General features: G+C 38.5%; 1 protein-coding gene across 1 annotated transcript in view; it reads left to right on the forward strand.

Annotated features, from left to right (window-relative positions):
* LOC126426473 (uncharacterized) overlaps window positions 1-26116 on the forward strand; it is a 181613-nt gene that overhangs the window by 74986 nt on the left and 80511 nt on the right. The window contains exons 5-6 of the mRNA XM_050088385.1: window positions 890-961; window positions 9339-9414. Coding sequence (XP_049944342.1) covers window positions 890-961; window positions 9339-9414 — 148 coding nt within the window. The remainder of the gene's footprint in view (window positions 1-889; window positions 962-9338; window positions 9415-26116) is intronic.

A 26116-nucleotide genomic window follows, 5' to 3' on the forward strand; every position in this document is an offset into this window, starting at 1 on the left:
TTTTTTCCACCATTTACAAACTACAGGGATTGATGGATGAGGGGATACAATACAGAAAAGGTCCTATGTCCAGAAAGGCATGATTTCCCTGCTAGAGACCATTTATTAAATCACACATTGTTACATGTCAACTTGAGTCTCAAGTGATAGTGCTACTCGTAGTTCTTGGGTATATGAAGATCGTACTTCTTGTTTCGGACATTTACAAAAGAACAGATACCATCTTCAAGGCTCACTGGCCATTTGACCGTCTTCTTCTATGCGGATGCACCAAGAGTGCCTGAACTCTTACGGGGAATCGGCAAAAGCTGCGAGTAATGAGTATAATGGGCAGGGGCACTATGAGTATAGTGCGGGACAATAAGTTGGGAATGTGGGTCTCACAGTAGGCATGCCAGAGATAAGTAGATAAGTCCCTGCAGTTGCACTATCCTCCGTGTTCTCAGTGGCTCAAATGGATACAGCATCTGCCATGTATGCAGGAGATCCCAGATTCGAGTCCCAGTTGGGGCACTTATTTTCAACTGTCCCATTCATTTATATCAATGCCTGTATGCAGCTAGGGGTATTCATTTCATTGTAGTTCTCAGGCTCGCCACCTCTCCTGTCCAACTACATTAATGCACACGGAGTAAGCACACTCTCTATTTTTCTTGCTATGGGCAAAGTGTGAGCTTCCCAAATGAAGGATAAGGGTCAGTAAGCACGATGAAGTACGCTATGTACTGACTTATTATGTGTAAAATTAGTGCAGTATAGCACAGTGTGAAATTATGGTGATATATGTTGGCAGAATAACTGATATATTCATAAAAAAAGAAATATTGGGAGCCATGTCATAAGTACAGAAGGGTACAAGTAGTTTTAACTGAGATTTTCTCTCTTTCAGTGTCTTGAAGATAATTTGGTAATCTCTCGGCCAAATGATTTTATCAAGGAGGATCCTGAACTAAATTTGGAGGTCGGTGGAACTGAGAACACTGTAAGCACTCCCATCTCTGATTTATTGCATGTAGAGTGATAAAAATGTATTTGTGTAATTGATGTAAGAAATGCATTACTGTGGAACAGGCACAGATTGTGAGTTTTCTTGACCTAAGTGCAATGAATAACTTTACAGTACTCTTGTGATATTCCACTTGATGTGGATTAGCAACTGTTATTTGCTTATTGTTCTGAATAGAATCCAAATGGAATGTGTAACAATATGTTTAACCATACTATCTGTGACCCTTCTGGATGTTAAACAGTTCGTATGAGTTTAAACCATGAGAGTGTAGATCATTTGAAAAATATTCCTCTCTCCAGTAACGTATGATTAACGGATTGCAGAATACATTGGACATGGTTTATCTTTTCAGTGAATCATTGATATTTGTCAGTTTGAACTAGAAATTTTCAAAGTTGCCAAAGGTACGAAGTGTGATGCTATTTTTATGTGACAGATCACCGTTGACAGATTGATCTCAGAATAGTTACAGTATGGCTACCTCAATGGTATATGTTGAATTACTCACAGATTTGTCAGTCACAGAAAAACTCTTGGACGTATGCAGATACCTCACCATAGAAGTCATAGCAGATCCAAATAAATTATCTTCTTGGCACAACTTACAGCTTTGATAAGGTCTCCTTGTATGAAGCATAAAACTTAATCCAGTAAAATAAAATGTTGTTGTATTAATTTTGTCCACCTTGCATAAGAGAAAGTGGATGGTTAGATTCATAAACTTCTCACAGGAATAAAACCTAACAAACATTTGGGAATGTAAGGTAGAGGACTGAAAAACGTACGCATAGTGCTTAGAGCCATTTGAACCATTTAAACTGAAAAACGTAAATCCGAAGACATACTATGCAAGACACTGTATGGTACATGGCGGTGGGTATGTTCCACGACTATTAGTCATTTCCTTTTCTTTTTTGCTTGCAAGCAGTGTGAGGGAAAAGCAACTGTCTGTTGCCTCCATAACAGCCCCAATTTCTCGTCTTCTTTTGTTGTCTGTAAATGACCCTCATGCACATTTATGCCTGTTGATTGTGCAAGCATACCACTCAAGGAAAAATGCTAGGGACAGCGGATATGGTACACAGGGTGTTACAAAAAGGTACAGCCAAACTTTCAGGAAACATTCCTCACGCACAAATAACGAATAGATGTTATGTGAACATGTGTCCGGAAATGCTTAATTTCCATGTTTGAGCTCATTTTAGTTTCGTCAGTTATGGAGAGTGCTACGGGAGAACCAGTTGTTTCCATACCATGTACAGTGTGTGCATGCGCTATCAGCAGCTGATTGGCCTCCACGGGTACAGTTCTCCGAATGGTTCATCCAACAATGTGTCAATCCTTATTTCAGTGCAAATGTTCTCTTTACGGATGAGGCTTCATTGCAACGTGATCAAATTGTAAATTTTCACAATCAACATGTGTGGGCTGGCGAGAATCCGCACGCAATTGTGCAATCACGTCATCAACACAGATTTTCTGTGAACGTTTGGGCAGGCATTGTTCATGATGTCTTGATTGGGCCCCATGTTCTTCTTCCTACGCTCAATGGAGCACATTATCATGATTTCATATGGGATACTCTACCTGTGCTGCTAGAACATGTGCCTTTACAAGTACGACACAACATGTGGTTCATGCACGATGGAGCTCCTGCACATTTCAGTCGAAGTGTTGGTACGCTTCTCAACAACAGATTTGGTGACTGATGGATTGGTAGAGGCGGACCAATTCCATGGCCTCCAGGCTCTCCTGACCTCAACCCTCTTGACTTTCATTTATGGGGGCATTTGAAGGGGAGTTAGTGTTGTTTAACATCCCGTCGACAACGAGGTCATTAGAGATGAAGTGCAAGCTCGGGTTAGGGAAGGATGGGGAAGGAAATCGGCCGTGCCCTTTCAAAGGAACCATCCTGGCATTTGCCTGAAACGATTTAGGAAAGTCACGGAAAACCTAAATCAGGATGGCTGGAGACGGGATTGAACCGTCATCCTCCCGGATGCGAGTGGGGCATTTGAAAGCTCTTGTCTACGCAACCCCAGTACCAAATGTAGAGACTCTTTGTGCTCGTATTGTGGACGGCTGTGATACAATACGCCGTTCTCCAGGGCTACATCAACGTATCAGGAAGGGTGGGTGCATGTATCCTCGCTAACGGAGGACATTTTGAACATTTCCTGTAACAGAGTGTTAGAAGTCATGCTGGTACGTTCTGTTGCTGTGTGTTTCCATTCCCTGATTAATGTGATTTGAAGAGAAGTAATAAAATGAGCTGTAACATGGAAAGTAAGCGTTTCCAGACACATGTCCAAATAACATATTTTCTTTCTTTGTGTGTGTGAGGAATGTTTCCTGAAAGTTTGGCCGTACCTTTTTGTAACATCCTGTATAAAAAAGAGTGAACCTGGCATAACTGGTTCCTGCATCACATTTTCTCTTCCCAAATTAAGCATTTGTTTGTTTGGCTTCATTCCATTGTATATGCATGGTGTAATAACAATTTTCTATGGGGCACAGGCATAGTAGTTTTTGCATATGGTATTCGCTTTGGAGAATGTGTTCAATATTGAAATCAGTTCATTTAGCAGAAGTTTTCCTGTACTGTCACTGCTCTGATATTTTCCCACATTACATCAGTTCACAATAAGAGGTAGATCGACACCTTGGACTATTAACTTAGTTGTTGGCATTGTGCTTCACAAAATTTTCCATTAGTAAATGTGCCTCTGCATCATTTCCAAGTTGCTGCCTTCATGCTATTGTGTGGAAAATCAATCTGGAATGCATAAATTTTAGTTCCATTTTGTCCACTATCTTTAAAATCCACAGCACACCTGAAAAAAGTATTTGACTATGTTTACAAGTTCACGATCTATGACTGTATACTGCCCAACAGCAACCTTACATAATTGATCTCCTCCCATTGTTATGCCAAAACTCACTATTTATTGGTACACACCTAAACTCTGTCTTCTGGAATATTACCATCACTAAATCCTATTAAACGTTTTCTATTTCAGTATACACAAACAGGTGATTTCAAAATTAACAAAAGACATTAGCTGAAAAAACATTAAACATAGAAAAATAAAACTCAGTATGTCTCTGACAGTTATGGAGGATACACAAAGTGTGATGCATTGTATTATAGGCAAATATTAGTATACAAATTAGACCAACAATGTTTTATTATGTTTCCTTACAATACACGCTGATCAACAGTTACATCAGCAGTGAGCCTCAAATGCCAGTTCCTTAAATTTTCTCAACATTGACTCTCGAAAAGATCATCATCGTCCCTCCAAGGATTCCTGTCTGAGTTGCTGAACCATATCCATAACATTTGTGTGCTAATCAAAGCTAATGGTAGCAAATCTAAAAGCATGCCACAGAATTGCTTCAGTGTCTGACTGGTGGGATGTCACATTGTCAAGCATGCGTATGTTCCAACAAAAAAAATTGGGAAAACAGGAGTTCAAAAGAGAATATATAAAAATCGTGAGATAAAGCTGGGAAAATGAGATCAAAATCACTACCACATAATTTAAACCTGCGAAGAAGCTACAAAAATTGAATTTTCTGAACTCCGCTTTGTGTGTGTGTTTCAGATAAACTCTGTTGTTATAGCCAATAAGGATATAAAAATACGCAGTGTAAGAACAAGAAAGGAATTTTTTAGACATTTCAACGTCTCCCGCATATAAAGATTAGATTTCAACCTGTCGGAAAATAAACACATATGAATAAATCAGTCATCATTAATCCATTAACACTCGTATTATGAGTAACAAATTTTTCAACAAATTATTGATACACCATAAATTGTAAGAAACTTGCAGACATACTGAAAACCATTATGAGATTATGCTAACCACAAAAGAGGAGAAAACACAGGTAGTGGAACATTGTCTATGATCACAGTCTAGTAGATGTGAGGGAACTAGCATTGAAAATATTAAATAGTAACAAACCCTAGAAAATGGCAGGAATTCTTGAAAGTATAGAAAATAATGTTCAAGGCTATAAAAAAGAATGTAAACTGGTCACTCATAACCTACATAAAAATAACAATTTTAGTCTATGACTTTCACTCAGTTCTTGACTGTGTGCCTCTGAAAGAACTAGATTTTGGAGGCGAAACAATTCAGATTAAAAATCATCAGTTGAGGAACTGAAGGAAATCAGTACTTTGGAAAATGACAAGTCATCAGCGGAAACAGAAACTTATAGCAGAAGTATGCAGATACAGATACTGAACAACAGTAATCTGACACAAGCAACTGACAGAATTATGTTAAACATTTGTAAAATTGAAAAAAAATTACTGAAGAGTGGAAATGTGCATTAATTGTTCCTCTTCATAAAAATGACATAAAACCAATCTGAATAATTGCAGGGAATTTCACTGCATCCTGTTATGTCCAAAATTCTTCAAAAAGCCCTGTGAAGTCAACTGGATGAACATGTAGGCCCATTAATAGTTGAGTATAAGGCACGATTTTGCAAAGGGTAATCGTGTAGAGAACAGATATGGGAACCAAAGTCAATTTTGCAAAGATGATGATGTGTAAATGCTGTGACAACTTATGACAAGTGTCAGAAAGGCTTATGATTTAATAGAAAAAAATCTTGATTCAGTACTTCAAAGGAATTCAAATTTGACAGGAAAACAGTGGCAGTTATCCAACAGACATTAATGGGTACAACTTCAAATGGTAAATTGATTGGAGAAATTTCAGAAGCATTTGAAATGCACAACAGTGTGCAGCCAGAGATCCACAATCCCCTCCAATTTAAAATAATTCTGAATAAAGTTATGAAGACATAGGGAAGGAGATGAGGGAATCCAAATTGAAATTAAAAAAGAGCAGAGAACCAACATGAGGTGTATGGCTCTTATAGACACTAACAGTTCTAAGAAACTGTAGAGAAGCCAAACTTGTCCTGGAGAAGCTTCATAAAATGCCACAGAAAACTGGTCTACAAATCATATGTGAGGAAACTCAGTAATTGACGGGAAACCTGCAGATAATCTCTCCACTATAACTTGGTATGAGGAAGTGTCACAAGATATATACATTAAATATGCAGGAGAGATAACCCAATCAGCATTTATTTATTATGCTAGTCCGACGAGGGCCATCAGGTTCTGTTCTGCATTGGACCAGGGTTTCACACATACATCATAGTTACATAAGAAGCAACAGCTATAATGTGACAAAAAGTATTAAAATGATTTGAGTGTCCTAAGTGGCAATGTGAGTAAGTAATACTGACTACGAACTAATAAAGTTAATGATGACAGTACTAGTAGAATTACAGCTGCTGCCACTAATGGTGGTGGTGGTAACAGTAGTAATGACAACAATAATAGTGGCAGGTATAAAAAGGATTTATAAATGTACAAGATAGTTTTCAGATATAGTGAGTCCCGTGGAAAGGAAATTTAGGAAGCCTTCACCAGCTAAGAATTCTGGGAAAAGAGGAAGATCTGGGTGGAGCATCATTATATGCTCACATGTCAGTTCAAAGAGCAATTTAAAAGCAGCCAAACGTGGCTACTTCAGGACGTTTGTAGAGTACTCACATAGGTGACTTTCTGTTACAAAATCTTTAGTCTTTCAAAAGGGAGATCCTTCCCTATTGTCAAACGTAACTTCAGGAGTTTCTTGCTCAATAGCTTATCAACTGATGTGGAGTTGTCATAACAAAAAATCTATTTTAGTCAATGCAAAACTACTGCTGGAATAACTCTTTACTGTAGAAAATACTGTGATTCATGGTCAAACAAAAATGACTGACTGAGAAGCAGGAAAGAAAAATTCTCAGGAAAATATTTGGACCAGTTTTCTGTGAACGAATTTGGATAAAGAGGCCCTTTAGAGAGGTCTATAGATAGACAGAAACAATAACGGACACCTATAGATAAAAAGGGATAAAATTCTGTGGATGCATCACAGGATGACCGTCGACAGGCTCACAAGGCAGATCTTTGAGGTAGCAAGCACTAGCAAAAGCAATTCAAAATGGATCATAGGTACAGAAGAAGTTGGACTCTCACAAGATAACATAATAAATCGAAAAAGAGTCTAGAAAGACCATGAAACATACTTAAACAGCAACACATGGAAAACAGAAATGGATATAAATATTTGGAAGACCACAAGAGAGACCACGGAGGACATACACTATGCGATCAAAAGTATCCAGACAGCTGCCTGAAAAATGGCATAAAAATTCGTGGCGCCCTCCATCAGTAATGCTGGTATTGAATATGGTGTTGGCCCATCCTTATTCATGGTGACAGGTTTCATTATCGCAAGCATATGTTCAATCAGGTGCTGGAATGTTTCTTGGGGAATGGCAACCCATTCTCAACAGGTGTTTGCACTGAGGAGAGTAATCGATGTCGGTCGGTGATGCCTGGCATGAAGTCAGCATTCCAAAACATCCCAAAGGTATTCTAAAGGATTCACATCATGTCTCTATGCAGGCCAGTCCATTACAGGTTTGTTATGGTCGTGTAGCCACTCCGCCACAGGCCATGCATTATGAACAGGTGTGTCCGATCGTGTTGAAAGCTGCAATTGCCATCCCCAAATTGCTCTTAAACAGTGGGAAGCAATGTAGGCCTGTGCTGTGATTGCGCCATGCAAAACAAGGGATGCAAGCCCCCTCCATGAAAAACATTATGACACCATAACACCAGAACCACCTCCGAATTTTACTGTTGGCACTACACACACTGGCAGATGATGTTCACCAGGTATTTGCCATACACACACACACACCCATCAGGTTACCACATTGTGTACCTTGATTCTTCACTCCACACAACGATTTTACACTGTTCAATCGTCCAATGTTTTCGCTCCTTACATCAGCTGTATGTGTCCCTTCACGTTTCCACTTCACTATCACATCAGAAACAGTGGACCCAGGTACGTTTAGGAGTGTGGAAATCTGGCATAGAGACATACAACACAAGTGATACCCAATCACCTGACCAAGTTCGAAGCGCATGGGTTCTGCGGAGTGCCCCATTCTGATCTCTCATGATGTCTAATGACTACTGAGTTTGCTGATATGGAGTACCTGCCAGTAGGTAGCAGCACAATGCACCTAACATGAAAAACCTATGTTTTTGGGGGTGTTTGGATACTTCTGATCACATTGTGTATGTAAAGAAATTGGGAAGGATATAGGAGTAAGAAGAAAATTTTAAATTTAGACACTATATCTTATAAGTTAATGTGTGGGACGATGACAATGACGATGCAATCTGGAAACATCTCCCGTAATTATCAGTGTGAGGAGATTAGAGGTATCTGACTGTCAGTACCCTTATCTTTGTTATTACTCATTTTCAGTGCAGTTGCTATTTTTGAAAAAAATTAACTGATTTAGTTACCTTAATTCACCTTGCTGTTAGAGATGACTCAGTCTTTACTGTTAATGTGAAATAGTTTGTTTAATCTGACATGTTTCTCATTAGGTGATCATCTCTGGGTTTCATGACTGAATCTTTAGATTATTGTTGATCTTAATGTCTTCTGCTAGACTCGAGTAACACTTATTTTACTGCTATTGTAGTTGTCCACATGCTCATTGATTCTTCATCTGTATTCATTGTATGTATGAAAGCACATTCAATCATTTGAAGAGGACACTGTCCTCATGTTAACCATGTTGTTTATTTCCTATTTATGATAATACACGAATCTTTGTCATTTATATGCCTATAAAATAACAGCACTTCATGTAATAATTTGTATAACTTTCATGTCATGCTGTACTCCATAATTTCCTCTGTGGATGAAACTGATGTGACATTTAACAACTTTGATGACGTTCCATGCAGTGAGCTATCTCAAGAGTATGGCATAATATTTAATGCTACAGTTGTGAAAAAAATACGTTCAATAGCAGTTCAGATAGAACTTTTTTCAGTTCTTTTCTTTACCTGTTTCATCAATAAAAATTGGCCGATTTTTTACATTTTTCTCTGGTACTTCACCTTACTGTATGTGCATGGCAGGTGAATGATGTTCCACGCTTTTAAGTTTGAAGTATCAAGCAGGAAATTTGTTTTCAAATAAATCAGTGTCTTTATAATTATTTACAAAGCTAAAAGCAAAGTGCTGAAATGAAGTGTTAATTTTTACTTATAATTTTCTTCAATAACTGATACAGTTATGTTGTGTCTCTTTGATAATAATATTTCCAACTATTGTTTGGAACAATGAGATGTTAGTGGGTATTAATACAATTTTATTTATTTACTGTTTCATCAGTTTTAAATCACCAGTAATTCTTTGTATTGTTTCAGGTGGCAGCCTCAATAAGAAATGCATCTGATAGTTTAAGGTACATTTCTTATTATTCACTGCAGAATTTTTTGAGCAGTATAAATTTTTAATTACTCCATGTGAAAGAAAAATAATAACCCCTAGCGACCAAAATACCAGAAGTTATTTTTAAAAAGTTCTTTTTTTTTGGAGTTCTATTTTTTCTATATATTAACCATTTGCAGTATATACATACAGTATATACAGACTACAGCAATATTATGCATATTATCAGAGAAAACACTACTATATCCACTATTCTATTACTGCAGAAGATTAAAAAGGAGCTTTACGATATTACGACGTACATCAGTCCCATTTATAACATTGGTTTGCAATAACAACATAAACAGCAAAAATGAAAACTAAAGCCCTTACATTAAATACTGTGCTGTAACCTGAAAAATTATACACTCAAATGATGTTCCAAATCTAGTATATTGTGCTGTCACAGAGAGGAACAAAAATGCCTGAAAAGTGGCACTAGCAGATAATTTTCTAATGGCAAACATTCAACACATTGTGCTGCCACAGAAAGAAACAAAAACGCTTCCTAACTAGATGGCCAGCTGTAAGAACATCTGTATAACTAATGATCTGTTCAGATGTTGCAGCAAAACTTTCTAAAGTGTCCAAGGCATTTAACACTTCATGGTGGGTAGGCAAAATGGTCTTGTCCTCCTGACATTCTTCTGATGTATTTTTCATTTCAGACATGAATGTTTGTACACCAGGTTCAGGATTTTAAATGTCTTCCAAAATTTTCCATTGTCAGGTGACGTGACATTGTCGTCACCATCTAAGTTGCCAACATAATGTCTCCAGGCATTGCTAAAACAGTTCTGTAAATGTTATGAGGGAACTGATGGAACTGATCCCCAGCTTGTATTGCATCCAATGCTTCCATCTCGTTTTCAGCAATAAGGATAGCACAAATGGCTTGTGATAAAATTTCTTCATAGCAGCAGTAATCCCGTGATTCAAAGGCAGAAGGCAACTTAACATATTTGGTAGTAAAAAGTGAACATTTACATTAGTTAATATTAAAACAAAAAAGCCATTTATCATTCACTGTCAATCCAAGCTTTCCAATAATGAGAGTAGATGCAAGGTAAAGCATTAATTTCATGTTCTTAAAACATATCAGTTTCTCAGATTTACTGATCACCCAAGATTGTTGTTCATCTATGTTGTATGAATTACAGACAAGTACAAAAGTTAAAAACATGGTTTACTGCTGGCCCCACCATGCCACATGTCATCTTTTATTTTGTGGGTTTGACTTGGCAGAAGTTGTAAAGAAATCCTAATTTTGCCTGCATTGCTGGCGTAATATATAGCAAACTTTTTCTCTCACTTGGTCAGATTCATGCAACCAATGCTTGCCCTTTCTTCATCAACTTTATTCATTTCATTTTCAATCACTGATCATGAAATTAGGCTTTTATTTTGGAACTTACACAGTCAACAAGCAAAACACCTGATGTCTGTTTTGAATGTCAAAATTTTTTTCTGCAGTCTCATTTGTTGTTGATTGAATTATAGTTCCACTTAAAGATACATTATAAGTGCACATATAGCTTGAACCATTGCAAAAGTAAATGTTCAGCATCTTGATGCATAACACTGTGAAATCACTTTGACTTGCACCTGGAACCCAGTGCAGCAGAATTAAGAACTTTTCATTTAAATAGTGTGGATAATCTAAATTTTCTTAGTCTAAGCTTTCTGCCAGTTGTGCTGTTTTTCAATACACCATGTTCTGCTTCCTGCAGAATATTTAGTTTCGCTTGCTGACCTATGCTTTGTGTTTCCTATTGCATGACAACCCTTTCACTACTTGGAACTCAATGTTACTACTACTGGCTCTATTTAAAGAATATAATAGCACATCTCACCATGGAATTGCACTTGTTGATGGAATCTAGTTTTCCACACTGTTGGTGTCACAATTGTTTTCCTTGTTGATGGCGATTGTTGAGCAATGATATGTGTATAAGTCAGCTGGAGAAACATTAGGAAAAGAGGAAAAACGTTGACAATTCAGGTTTAATGAAAAATGTAATGATGCAACAGACTAAAAAACAGTTTGGAATTCATGCTGACTGGAATTTGTTAACCATTAAAACATTGTATAATATCATGTAAATCACTGCCAGTACAGATATTTTGCTCGTGTTAACAAAGTGTTCACCTTAAGTGAGTTCATGTTCAGCATGATTGATTGTTCATTATTATTGATAAGTAAAAATATTACAAAGAAGTAGGGTTAGTAACACATTCTATAAAACAGCTAGTTTGTGTATTGGTTCCCTAATAAAAACAGTGTACTTATTTTATTAAAAAGAAGCAAACTAATGTGCAGGTGAAGGGTCAGCAGCTGTATAGTGCTAACTATTCTAATTGAATATGGCATGGAAGTCATAGAAATTCAGTGTGATGAGTACAAGCTAATGTCCTACCATGTAGAATGAGTAAGAGGATAGGGTGAGTGGTTATATACCCAAAAACTGGAGTCAAGTTTAAGCCCCTTCAGATTAATGAATGTTGGGGTGAACAGCTCTTAGAATACTGTGTCAGCAATGTGGATTGGGAAACATAAGCTTGTTGTATTGACAGTTTACAGGCCACCATCATGATCTTAAATTTCATAAAGCAGTTGTAGTCAGCTTTAGTAAGGCCATGAAGACTCAACTGGCGTGTCATCTTTTGTGACTTGAGAAGCTACTAACCAAGGATGCCTAGAATTACCAATGTCTGAATTTGGAGAAAAGTAACATAGTACAATTCCCCAAAAGGACTTAATGCACACATTGCAAACTTGGCTGATTTGGGAGCAAAACTGACGGTGATTTATCTGGCAATTACAGTAAAATGAATACTGATCAGTTGTGCTTAGATCATAGAAGGAAAGTACTGTCACCACAGAATTAGAGTGAAATTACAGGACAAATGTTATCAATTGTGTTAATAATTTTCCTAATATTCTTATTCTCCAAAAAACCATGATACTGAGTGGAGGTAAGAGCAAGGGAAGAATAACCACTTGGTCTTAAGTATCTTGTGCAAGGTAGAGAGAGCTCTACCTACTTCAGAAGGCAACAAACTGTGATAGTGAAATATTCTGCTATACTGTCTGTAGTGCACTATCAGATCTTCCTTTGTGCTCAGTAAAGCTCTTTTTTCCTGGCACAAAATGTTCTCATCCCAAATTGTGGCTATGCTTTTTTGGTGTTTGAACTGTAGTAGCCACTTGACCTGTTGTATAGGAAGGCTGGACTCATGAGGTTGCAAAATCATTTTAGGAAATAATTCAATTCTGCATTTACTGTGTATATCCATGGTAAACATTTACCATTTTTCACCTAGTAAATGCTCACAGATGAGTGTGACGGCTATGTCTAGATCTACATCTGTTCCTTGCAGGCAATGTGAAGTATAAGATTAATATCCCTGGTTAGACCAATTTGATATGCATCACACACCCTTTAGAAATGTTCTGATGTGAGTCACACGTTACACAGCAACTAAGAAGGGCTGGTAGAAATGAGGCAACACATGCTTGAGGAAAATTATGAATAACTAAAATGGTAAGATGCAGTTAAGAGATTTAATATTAAACTGAAGTTCATAAGGGTTAACAGCATGTTACTGCTCATGTAATCAGTCTTGACATGATGCCATAAGTCCCAAATATCACAAGCTTTGTTGTGGGATTTCACTGTGTCATTTAAAGCACAAGAACTCCATGAGAAATATCAGAAAGCTGCATATGAATCAGGAACATAAGTGTCGCAACAATTCTACCAGCTTGAACCATGACTGTCCAGCAATAGACTAGGATATTTGCTGTGTCATTCACTTTTATGAGAAGGTTGTTCCAATGGGACATCTTGGTATATTCAGTGTTGTACCTTTCACTAACAATGTCTTCAAGAACACATTTGATGATGGCTTGAGGGTTGTGGCAACTGATGGGGGTGTTACTTGATGTTCTACTCTATCCCAAAAGAACAAGATAGAAAATACTTGAAACCTAAACCACCACCATACTCACTAGAGAAAAGACATACAAGATAATAACTGTCCAAATAATGAGACTTGGCACTTTCAGAGCATCAGGTACAAATACCCTATTTCCCATGAATCACATGTGATGCAAACATTGATGGTTTTGTGATGAAACCACAAAGTTCCACAGTGGGGGTCCGGATGGGGGTTTGTCGGGGACGACCAGCTCGTCCCACGCATCCCCTGATCGGACTACGACTGTGGTTGCCCGGGATACTGCCCGCATTGAGGCTGATCCCTCACCTGTGGTGGAGTGGGAGGTCGTTTCAAGGTGTGGCAGGGGGCGAAAGACATTCTGGAGGGCTGAACGGAAAGCCTCTCCAGTTTGTCTGACGAACCGGTTTCAGGCTCTGTCTCAGGCTGATACTGATCTTCGGCCTGACATGGCTGCTTGTCCTGTTCCAGAGGTTGCCCCTCAGTCTGCAAGATCCGGGCAGTTGCAGAGGGTGGGCTTACTGGTAGTTGGGATCTCCAACGTCAGGCGCGTAATGGGGCCCCTTAGGGAAATGGCAGCAAGAGAGGGGAAGAAAACCAATGTGCACTCCGTGTGCATACCGGGGGGAGTCATTCCAGATGTGGAAAGGGTCCTTCCGGATGCCATGAAGGGTACAGGGTGCACCCATCTGCTGGTGGTCGCTCATGTCGGCACTAATGATGTGTGTCGCTATGGATCGGAGGAAATCCTCTCTGGCTTCCGACGGCTATCTGATTTGGTGAAGACTGCCAGTCTCGCTAGCAGGATGAAAGCAGAGCTCACCATCTGCAGCATCGTCGACAGGACTGACTGCGGACCTTTGGTACAGAGCCGAGTGGAGGGTCTGAATCAGAGGCTGAGACGGTTCTGCGACCGTGTGGGCTGCAGATTCCTCGACTTGCGCCATAGGGTGGTGGGGTTTCGGGTTCTGCTGGATAGGTCAGGAGTCCACTACACGCAACAAGCGGCTACACGGGTAGCAGGGGTTGTGTGGCGTGGGCTGGGCGGTTTTTTAGGTTAGATGGCCTTGGGCAAGTACAGAAAGGGCAACAGCCTCAACGGGTGCGGGGCAAAGTCAGGACATGCGGGGACCAAGCAGCAATCGGTATTTCAATTGTCAACTGTCGAAGCTGCGTTGGTAAAGTACCGGAACTTCAAGCGCTGATAAAAAGCACCGAAGCTGAAATCGTTATAGGTACAGAAAGCTGGCTTAAGCCAGAGATAAATTCTGCCGAAATTTTTACAAAGGTACAGACGGTGTTTAGAAAGGATAGATTGCATGCAACCGGTGGTGGAGTGTTCGTCGCTGTTAGTAGTAGTTTATCCTGTAGTGAAATAGAAGTGGATAGTTCCTGTGAATTATTATGGGTCGAGGTTACACTAAACAACCGAACTAGGTTAATAATTGGCTCCTTTTACCGACCTCCCGACTCAGCAGCATTAGTGGCAGAACAACTGAGAGAAAATTTGGAGTACATTTCACATAAATTTTCTCAGCATGTTATAGTCTTAGGTGGAGATTTCAATTTACCAGATATAGACTGGGACACTCAGATGTTTAGGACGGGTGGTAGGGACAGAGCATCGAGTGACATTATACTGAGTGCACTATCCGAAAATTACCTAAGCCTACGGAATATTAGACCAGCTGTGTGGCTGGATTGAAGAGTTTTTAGCAAACAGAACACAGCATGTTGTTATCAATGGAGAGACGTCTACAGACGTTAAAGTAACCTCTGGCGTGCCATAGGGGAGTGTTATGGGACCATTGCATTTCACAATATATATAAATGACTTAGTAGATAGTGTCGGAAGTTCCATGCGGCTTTTCGCGGATGATGCTGTAGTATACAGAGAAGTTGCAGCGTTAGAAAATTGTAGCGAAATGCAGGAAGATCTGCAGCGGATAGGCACTTGGTGCAGGGAGTGGCAACTGACCCTTAACATAGACAAATGTAATGTATTGCGAATACATAGAAAGAAGGATCCTTTATTGTATGATTATATGATAGCGGAACAAACACTGGTAGCAGTTACGTCTGTAAAATATCTGGGAGTATGCGTGCGGAACGATTTGAAGTGGAATGAACATATAAAATTAATTGTTGGTAAGGCGGGTACCAGGTTGAGATTCATTGGGAGAGTGCTTAGAAAATGTAGTCCATCAACAAAGGAGGTGGCTTACAAAACACTCGTTCGACCTATACTTGAGTATTGCTCATCAGTGTGGGATCCGTACCAGGTCGGGTTGACGGAGGAGATAGAGAAGATCCAAAGAAGAGTGGCGCGTTTCGTCACCGGGTTATTTGGTAACCGTGATAGCGTTACGGAGATGTTTAATAAACTCAAGTGGCAGACTCTGCAAGAGAGGCGCTCTGCATCGCGGTGTAGCTTGCTCGCCAGGTTTCGAGAGGGTGCGTTTCTGGATGAGGTATCGAATATATTGCTTCCCCCTACTTATACCTCCCGAGGAGATCACGAATGTAAAATTAGAGAGATTAGAGCGCGCACGGAGGCTTTCAGACAGTCGTTCTTCCCGCGAACCATACGCGACTGGAACAGGAAAGGGAGGTAATGACAGTGGCACGTAAAGTGCCCTCCGCCACACACCGTTGGGTGGCTTGCGGAGTATCAATGTAGATGTAGATGTAGATGAAAACCTTCAAATTGTCATGTCCCTAATGCCTTGTAGTAATAACACAAAAGCTTATCATTGGTTTAATATCTATTATACTGCAATGGAACATTCATGTTTTGATACCACATGTGGAGTAAATGAAACTTTTTATTTGTAGAAGATCACTGTATTTCACATGAGTCACTTTGTAAATGTTTCAATACTCCCATGCTGTCAGGGCACAGTATCTGACTGGTTGCCAATGGGGGTAAGGACAGCTGGATGGGCAACCTGTATTATTTGCTGTGTGTGAGGGATAAGTGAGGACTGAGATCAGACATTAGCTGTATGAATTCTTAGGGCAGTTACTCAATGATAACAATAGATTTTGTTTTGATTTGCCAAGATCCTCTTTGCAAGAAGCATTGCTAATATTGTCCTAAAATTTTGCCAGCCATTTCATTTGTAGGCGATATTAATGTCAGTAATATGCAGGTGTAATGCCAGCATCTTCTGGTGGGTTGTGAGAAGAGGTATGTCTTCTTAATACAAGTGCTAGAATTTACTTCAACACAGTTATTTATTTTCTCACAACTAATCTCTAATCCTGCTTAATTTTAATTGTAACCTACACACACAGGCATGTCAAAAGGTCACTGAGATGGGTACCACATGCAGCAAACAGATGATTGTTTTACTATCTGGTGATATTCAAAATTGCTTACATCTTGCCAGACTATGGTTATTGCAAGCTAGATTCACCACACTGTTGGTGCACTCGTCCTGTTGTGGAAATAAGTGTCAACCCACAGTATTCACCTCTTGCAAAGCTTGGTGATAGTTCCAATGTTGTCCATCTACAGTGAATATTTAGCCCAGAACAGCTGTCCACATCATTTCTTTTGTCAGCTGGCTCAACAAAAATATGAGTAATGACGAGGAGGATTTATTATTGTTGTGATAGCCCATGAAACTGCTGTATCAGTCAGGAACAAATCTAAAAACCAGAGTGGAGAAAAGGAGATAGCTCTGACAGGGTGGATGTAATGCCGCAAAAAACCTAGATATGACTTTTTATTTTCAAGTAGTGCTACATAACAGCTGAACTAGTAGGAAAATTTCAGCTTTATGTGAGAAAGCAATCTTGCCTGTTCTACTGAACCCAGGGGAAAATGATACATTGCACAATAATTTCTGTAAGGTGGCCCTCACCAACTGTAAGCCAAATGACAAGAAAAATTCGATCAGCATGTGGCATACCTGGTCTGTAGAATACAAGAAACTACGCACTCACATCCAGTGTGGATTTTAAGGATATTGCTCCACCCTGAGGATGTGAATGGCTGGAATACACTGCCTTTCCCTAATCTGATAATATGTTGGAAATGTGTGTAATTGTGGCTGTGTCCTTGTATATGTGTACATAGGAGCGTTTGGGGAAAGTCAGTGCCTGCCATCTGTAAGCTTTGAAAGTGGGAGGTGTTTTCAGCCACTTTGATTATGGGCACACCAGGCATCTACTCTTATAATATGGCAGATGTGGAAGCAACTGTATAAGAAATATACCTACATAGGGCATACCCAAAAGGCGTGTTCTTTTTAAATTCAACATACAGTACTGTAGTCAGCGGGATATAATATTCTACATTAACTTAGTGTCTGATTTTAGACAGCCTTTTGTAGCCTTGAATTTAAACTCATGTTCTAACCTTACCACAACTATATGAGCTGCAGTATATCCAAGAAAACAGAGATTAACAATCTGCAGCACAACTGAGATCATGATTATTTTGTTCAGGGCTTTTAAGGCTAACCTCTATTTTGGACTCAAGGTAGAATAATTTCTTAATATGTTTCTTTGCACAGCCATCTACTGCAGCAAAATTTCAGTTTTTGATGAAAGCAAATTGTAATGTTTCACTGTCATTGGTTACTTGAAACCACATATCCATCAAAAAGCAAAACAGTCAAAAGCAGCAATCAGGATAGAATAATAGCACGGAAGTATGTGCATGCTCCTACACACCCACAGCCATATCCACACTCAAATGACCTCTTTGGGAAGCATAGGATGTCCAGTTCCATTGTGATGGAATGGGGTAGCTGCAGGTGGAATGATTGGACCCAGATATCACACGGGTAGACCATGCACCTACTGCCATCACTTGCTCGCAGAAGAATATGGTAGGATGGACTGAACATGATTTGTGCTGATGTCACCATTGATAGGGGTGTGTGATTTAGTTGAGGATGTTTTGGAACTCCAGGGGACCAGGAGTTGTGAAGATACTTTCGAATGGGAGGCTGTAACTGCATTGGCATCCTCCCTGACAGACAATGTCAATTACAAAGGGCTACACATAAGCTGTGCTGCTAACAACAAACTCTAAAGTTGGAATAATTTGTGTGTGTCATTCACATTTGTTCATCAGTCTGGAAATTTACAGGTGTTGTCCTCCTGGTTGATGGCCATACTACCTAGCCAATAATAAATGTGATGTTTGTGGTAGTTGGGGATTCATTTGGAATCAAATAAAATGCCATGCTTCATTGCTTTGTGAAATAAATTTATCATGAGTGCTTTTAAGAATTTATACTCTAAGCTCAAAGTGTTCTCCAAAACAAAGAAAAATCCATTTGGAGAGAGTGATTTATTTTTATTAGAAAATCATTGATTTCTCTTTTCTTTTCCTTTATCTTTGGGTGGAAACTGTTATGTCAAAAACTGGAGGATATTATATCTAATAAAAGTAATAATTTGGTCTAATAGATTGTTGAACAGTATTTTAAAAATATTAAGACTTTTAAATAACAGTACCCATTAAAAAATTAGGAAACCCAGTCAGCACTGAATGAGATTGGTTGTTATTGAATTTCCTGTGATCATTTGCCTTACAAAAATTCTATCGCTCTGGCAGTATGTCATGATAATTTTAAATCACTTACATGTACTGAATAAGTTATCTATGACACCCATACATTTTTATCTTTCGGTTTATAGTCCACGATTTTGTGGATGGTGAAATACTGTTTTTTGTATCGTGTAAATCAGCATTTCACTCCTCTTTTCCCCTTCCTCAGTTTCATTCAAAGTGCTGGTGACAGCTGTAACGTTTCGTATCAAGAAGCATTACATCAAGGACTAGTCAATGCCGATCTGGAGATAGATACAGAGATGTCAACAGATTTCAGTATGTCTCATAACTATACCAAGTTACGGACTTCACAAGAAGACAGCTTATGTGGCACGAGATTAAGTTGTAGCATCAGGAAAAAGGAATTCCATAAGTTTACCTGTAGTTTCTGCCTACAGAGCTTCCCTTCAAAATACAGACTCATAATGCATATCTTCATCCACATTGATGGTGTGCAGGCACCTGCATATGTGTGTAAGTCATGTGGTGAGGTATTGCCCACTGATGACAGCTTGAAAGAACATTTGAGAATGAGTGAGGGTGACCAAGCATTATTAGCTGCCAACAATGAGAAACTTGAATGCAGTGATGACCATGAAAACATCTCCTTAGAAAGTGTACAAGAAGAAATCGTGGAGCAGACTGAGAAGCAATCTTCATCCAAGGAAACCAGGAAAACTTTAAGGAAATCCTTTAGTGACATATGCAATACACATACTGTGACACAAGTTGCAGAGAAACTCAGATGTGATGACTCTGGAATTTTGTGTACAAGTGATCATGTTAATGTCCACACTGTGCTAAGTGCAAAGAGACATCACAAATGTGATGTTTGTGGTAAATTGTTTACTCGTTCGGGCAGTCTGAAGGTACATGAATTAATACACACGGGAAAGAGACCCCCACGAATGCCGTGTTTGTAGGAAATCGTTTACTGAAAGGGGCAATCTCAAGAAACATGAATTAATACACACTGGACAGAGACCACACAAATGCGATGTCTGTGGAAAATCATTTACTCAGTCGAGCCATCTCAAGACCCACTTGTTAATACACACAGGAAAGAGACCCCACGAATGCGGTGTTTGTGGAAAATCGTTCACTCTGTTGGGCCATCTAAAGATTCATGGCTTAATACACACAGGAAAGAGACCCCACGAATGCGATGTTTGTGGAAAATCGTTTACTCAGTCGGGCCATCTCAAGAAGCATTTGTTGACACACATTGGAAAGAGACCCTACAAATATAGTGTTTGTGGTAAATCGTTTCCTCAATGGGGCAATCTCAAGAAGCACGAATTAATACACACTGAACAGGGACCACACAAAGTCAATGTTGGTGGCAAATCATTTTCAGAACTGGGTCATTTAAAAACACAGAAATTAATACATGCAGGAATTAGCCCCTAGAAATACGATACTTGTGGCAAATATTCTTCTTACTCTGGTAATCTCATTAGTACACACTGATAAATGACCACACAAATATAGTATTTATGGCAAATTGTGTAAAAACTTGAGTAACCTCAAGAAACAGCTATCACTATACACTGACAAAAAAAAGGCTACACAGATGTGATATTTGCTGGGAATCTTTTACTCCAGTCTATCATCTTTAGAAGCATGCAATAATACACATTATGTATAGACCACTCAAAGTTTTGTTGAGGTCTGTAGACTCAAACATGTTCAAAGGAGACCACAAGTGTGTTATGAATATTGTTCGCATGTGCTACAGAAAGGTCACAAAAAATGACAAATCCGTTTTCACAGCTTCATGTTCAAAGAAGTTGCATACCAAATACCTGATATGAAGCACACAATTGCAATTTTTTGTTGTAAATGCTCCATGCTATAACGATCTGTCTGCCAGAAATTGGTGCATCGAGAGATATGTTACTCGTTTGAGTAGAAGTCCTATGCAGTAATCAGGACTCCATATTCAAGAGAATTTACCAGTACGTTGCTAATTATTTGAAAGAAACTGCCATTTCAATATTCATGAAACTGTAGGCAGTACCCAGGCGACAGCATAAATGTGTTTATTACACATCCATCACTCAGGCTATTTTTCTCAACGATGGAGAAAGATACAAAAATATCATGATTATGCAAACGTGTTACTGAGGTATGCCGCCTTAATAGTAATGCTTTTTGTGTGATCAAAATTTGCACACATGTGAACTATCTGTGCTACTTCTACATTAGGAAATAACTGATGGTGGCAAGTATGCAGAGATCAGGCAAAATTTGTGATCATCTGCCTAGTAGCATTTTGATTCACCTTCAGTCTGCAATACAACAGTGCTTCTGTATGGTATGGACTCATTAGTTAGCTGTTAGTTTTCCACTAGTAAATTGGACTACATGTCTACACACGTCTCACACAGTTCCCATTAATTGCAGGCTATCAGTTTGTTGCTGTGTAGTTAGTGTGCAATAGCATCCCAAATTCGTTTCATAATGACCTAATAAGGTGGGAAAGACAACAGTGTGAAGTATCACGATGCTCAAACCATTGCAGTGTGATTCTGACCTTGTGATTTGGACAGTTATCCTGCTGTAAGATGTTGTCACTCTCAGGAAATACATCAAGCATTAAGTGACACAGAGGTTGCAATAATATTCGTGTTCTCCACATCTGTCATGGTGGTTCCAATTATGACCAGCTGTTTCTTGGCGTCTCATATGAGTATCCCCCATAGCATGACATTGCCCCCATCTCTCTGCACCTGTTGTGTTGTGCATGTGTTGAACGACTGTTCATCTGGATGATGGCACATCTGGGCACAACCATTCACCTGGTCCACAAGAAATGTCACTTATCCCAACATGTTACACAACTTTATTGGTATGTAGTCCAATCTCAATTATCCCATTTGTATTACTATAGTAACTGACAATGTTGTTAGATCAACATGGAAATACGAAGTTGTTATATAACTTGGGGCCTCATGTTCAACAGTGTCTGCTTGTGCCTGCTCAAGCATTTTCTCCTATCTCCACAGATTGCCATCAATCCCACTTTACAAAGCAGCTAGGTTCTGATCTCCTTGTTCTAGGTAATGCATGGTAATCCTACAACCTTTTGTCAACTTGTGGATATACCATCTTTCAACGATGTTCTATAGAGGCTAATGATAGAAGCATCTGAGCAGCCAACCAGATTCACTGTTTTTTAGATGCACTTACCCAGGCACCAGGCAAAGCCATCTGCTCTTTGGCAAAGTTATTTAGGCCAGTTTTTTACACATACTGTAACTAGAATGATTACCCATTCATTGCTGGTTATATAGTTTCGTTACTATGTGACATAACCAAAATGCCACTGGGTAGCACACACTCCTCCTAGGGAAGTGGGTATAATGATTTGGATGAACAGTGTATCTTCACACAAAAGGATCTTTTGGTAAATTGTGTAGTAATTCAAATTTTCATGCTTTGTTAAATTTTATGCCAATACACTATTGTCAGTTTAAGTGCCTTATTTCTTGTGAAAAATGTTTTTATTAAAAATCCCTGTACGTAATTCTGATTAAATGAAGATTAATTTTATGCATCAAATCTTTTAATTATTTGTCTATTTTTAAATATCATGTAAATACTGTACAAACATCAGTGGCAAAACTGTCATCATGTAGTGTCAGATTATAATTCCAATTGTTTGTATAAACACAAGGACAGTTAAAAGAGCTGTGTGATTACTAGAATATGAATTTAATACAAATGCATAATTTTTATTGTAATAAGTTAATTCATTAAATGTGCTTTCTTTCTAATTGCTTTGTTTTAATCTGATTTTTTGTTGTTGTCTTTTATCTGCTTTAAACATGATTTCATGGTGTGTATTTTCGATAATTTCTCTGAGTAAATCTGAGGTTTTCAGAAATCTTTACTAATGCTTTGTCTTATATTTCATAATGTTTGTTTTTGGTCAGTGTTTTCGATTTCTCACCAATTTCTTATTGGCGTAAGGTAGTTCGTTTATTAAGTTTTGTCATACTTTTAATAACTTGAGACTATTTTTATTAAGTGAAAGGCATTTCTGAGGTTTGCGACACTTTCAGCTGTGTGGCTTTTTACTGTAATGAGAATGTATCTCTCATGATGGTTCTTGCAACATAATAGTGTGCTGCTATCTAGGCTGTAATACTGCAGTGACTTTTAAATATTGAGGGAATGCTGATCTATTTATAGTTTGTGGGCTCCCATCCTCATACACACTTCATTAGAAATTTTGGTTGTGACTTGGAAAGAAATTGCATGGATTTTAAATTGTGTCATTCTCCTTATAGTAATGTTGTTACACTATTGTCTCCAGCTACTTAGTTGCATATTTCTACTTCAGTTCCTGTTGGTACTGTGCTTTTTGTGGTTGGTCTATTTTAATCAAAACAGAAAAATATTTTGTTCTCTCAGTAATGCTTGCTGAGACAAGCATCATTACTATTATTATTCAGGTAAGAACAGAGCCTTGAATTCACAAACTTACAAAACTATACTCACATGAAGCTTAAATTCTGGGTTGTAACTCTTCTATTTTAATAGTCTCATCACTGAAAATACGCTTGTGATGATTCTAAAGATTCTGAACAGAAATTAAGTAACCCACAGTGATTAAAATAGTTCAAGCGACAGAAGCAATGGGAAATATTGACAACAGTACTTTGTCAAAATATAGTGACATTAATTGTTGTAATGTGGTTTTTATATAATAAGACTGAAACAAATGTCATTATTAGTAACTGGTTATTATTGCCGTCATCATATGATATTCCTGACCACTTTTAGATGTTTTCTGCTGAAATATATGTGGAAAATTCCATAAAGGCTGTAATGAATGTCTTCACATTATCACCACTGCACTTCAAGCTAATATGGTGGCATTTTATAACCAAAAAGTTCTTAGGAATATCATTTAGACACGATAATTGTTGCCTTGCACTCCTGTCCAAAATGGATCTTTTTGAAACATGTATTGTTAGACATCTGTCGAAAGACTAATGATAGTGTTAACTTGAGTCAAAACTGAATCATAAATCAAGAAAGTATGATTTTAAATATTGTTGTGAACAGAATTGGAGAACTTTTTGTTTGAAATTACTTGAGTGAATGGAGTTTGTTGGAAGATGATACAGGTTTCGTTTAAAGCTAAAAAAAGCTGCTTTTAACTAAAATATAAAATTGTGAAAATAGTTAGCGGATTCATGCTACTCATTAGGATTCTGTATTACGTATTCCTGCTATTAAAATTTTTTTTTGTTTATGTTTAATGTGGCTACGTTTACTAAGGGTAAGTTAACTAGTGTGCCACGTAGGACTGCAGGTGTAACTCACTCATACATTTATACCCATAAATTTATACAAGTTGGAGCTAGGCAGTTGCACATCGACATAGTTTCATATCTTTGGTTACAGGGCATGGCACATGCGATAGATCTATGCAATTCATACATTGTCTCATAAAGAACAGATTGAGATCCACCAGTATCCCCCTGTGGATGTTCCATTAGCTAAGTCTGTTTGATTATACTCAGGTTAGTTGATTTTCAACAAATATTGCCGTAAAGCATGCTATGGGACATTTTTTATGCATTTGCATTACTACAAATAATTATGATCTCTCCAGAGTTAGTGCCTCATCTAATAATGGGGTACACGAAAGGAGCCTTCCTGAAGATGGCAATATTTGATGAGAAATACAGAGATATGAATTGCAATCAGGTATACCCTGGGAAATGCCAGAATAACCTGGCAGCCGATCCTTTCACACCAGAAGTATTAGACACATCAAATCAACAGTCGTTTTTGGGCCAGTGTTGACTATAACGTCCATGAATATTGAAGGAATACCTTCCTGCAAGCAGCAACTCTTGCAAGACATGTGCCACACTAAGTACTGTGATATCTTGTATTGAAAAAATTCATAGATGCCCAGCAGAGATGTCCTTCTGTTTCCTGGAATGAAACTGGTTGCTGAAACACATGATGTACAGTATGGAAGCGCCATCCCTATAAGACCTGACCTTGAAGTCTGTAGTATTCGTCGGTCAGATAACAATAATGAAGTTATTACCGTTAAGTAACTGTAGAGTCACATCAGCATATTAACCTCCAGCAACAGATTTTTCCTTCACCCCACCTGAAAATTTTATTACAGGGAAAGATTCTATTCTGATACCTGATTTCAACAGTCACAGCCTTGCTTGGGGGTACACTCAAGTGGATCAAAATGGTGAGGCTGCCCTCATGTGGGCCGAAACTTTCCATCTCTTACTCCTTCATGACAGCAAACTACCTCATTCCTTCTACAGTGGACGCTGGCTATAATCCGTATCTGCTTTTCGTTAGTGAAAGTAATTTTAATACCGTCTGTAAGCCCATACCGAATACACAACGTCGACCTATTATGTGTCAAGGTCTCCCACAAGTAAGACCTCAAAAAATCCCTTTCAGTCTAAGGTACAACTTCAAAACGGCTGATTGGCAGAAATTTTCAAAATTATTAGATGATAAAATTTAACTATTGGTCGTGGTTAACATCGTTAATGCCTCCTCCTGAGCATCAATTCTAAGGGGATGCAGAATGAACTATATCAAGGGTATAACACATGAAACGACCACTCTTCTTAAAGAGTACTACAGGGAGTTGGAGGAAGATCCTTTCAGTGAAGCCACATCAAGCCTTGCACAGAATGCCCTCTCTTTAATATCTGAGGGTAAGAGAGAAGAATGGATACAATTAATGGTCGACTGTGACGTGAGTAAAAGTAGCCAAAAGGCCAGGAGGCTATTACATCGCCTGAGTAATGATAATACTCAGGTCAACACGTATGTTAATATTAAACCACATCAATTAAACCCACAAATATAGAGAGGAAACAATTATTTAGGCAAACAGATCAAGAGAATAGTATCTTATCTCTATCTTTCTCTCTTGAAGAATTGAATTCAGTCCTGAATAAATGTAAATAGGGAAAAGCAGTAGGGCTGGATGACATTTGAGCTGAACAAATCAAGAATTTTGGTTCTGCTAAAATGCTTTGGTTACTGCAATTTATGGGCAACTGTATTCGAGACTGCAAGCTTGCTGAAGTATGGCGAAAAATCAAGAGTAATTGCCATACCGAAACATTAAAAGGATAGCAAAGATTCCAAAAATTATAGACCAACCTCTTTACT

This window comes from Schistocerca serialis, chromosome 11, assembly GCF_023864345.2.
Source record: "Schistocerca serialis cubense isolate TAMUIC-IGC-003099 chromosome 11, iqSchSeri2.2, whole genome shotgun sequence".
NCBI classification, from domain to species: Eukaryota; Metazoa; Arthropoda; class Insecta; order Orthoptera; family Acrididae; genus Schistocerca; species Schistocerca serialis.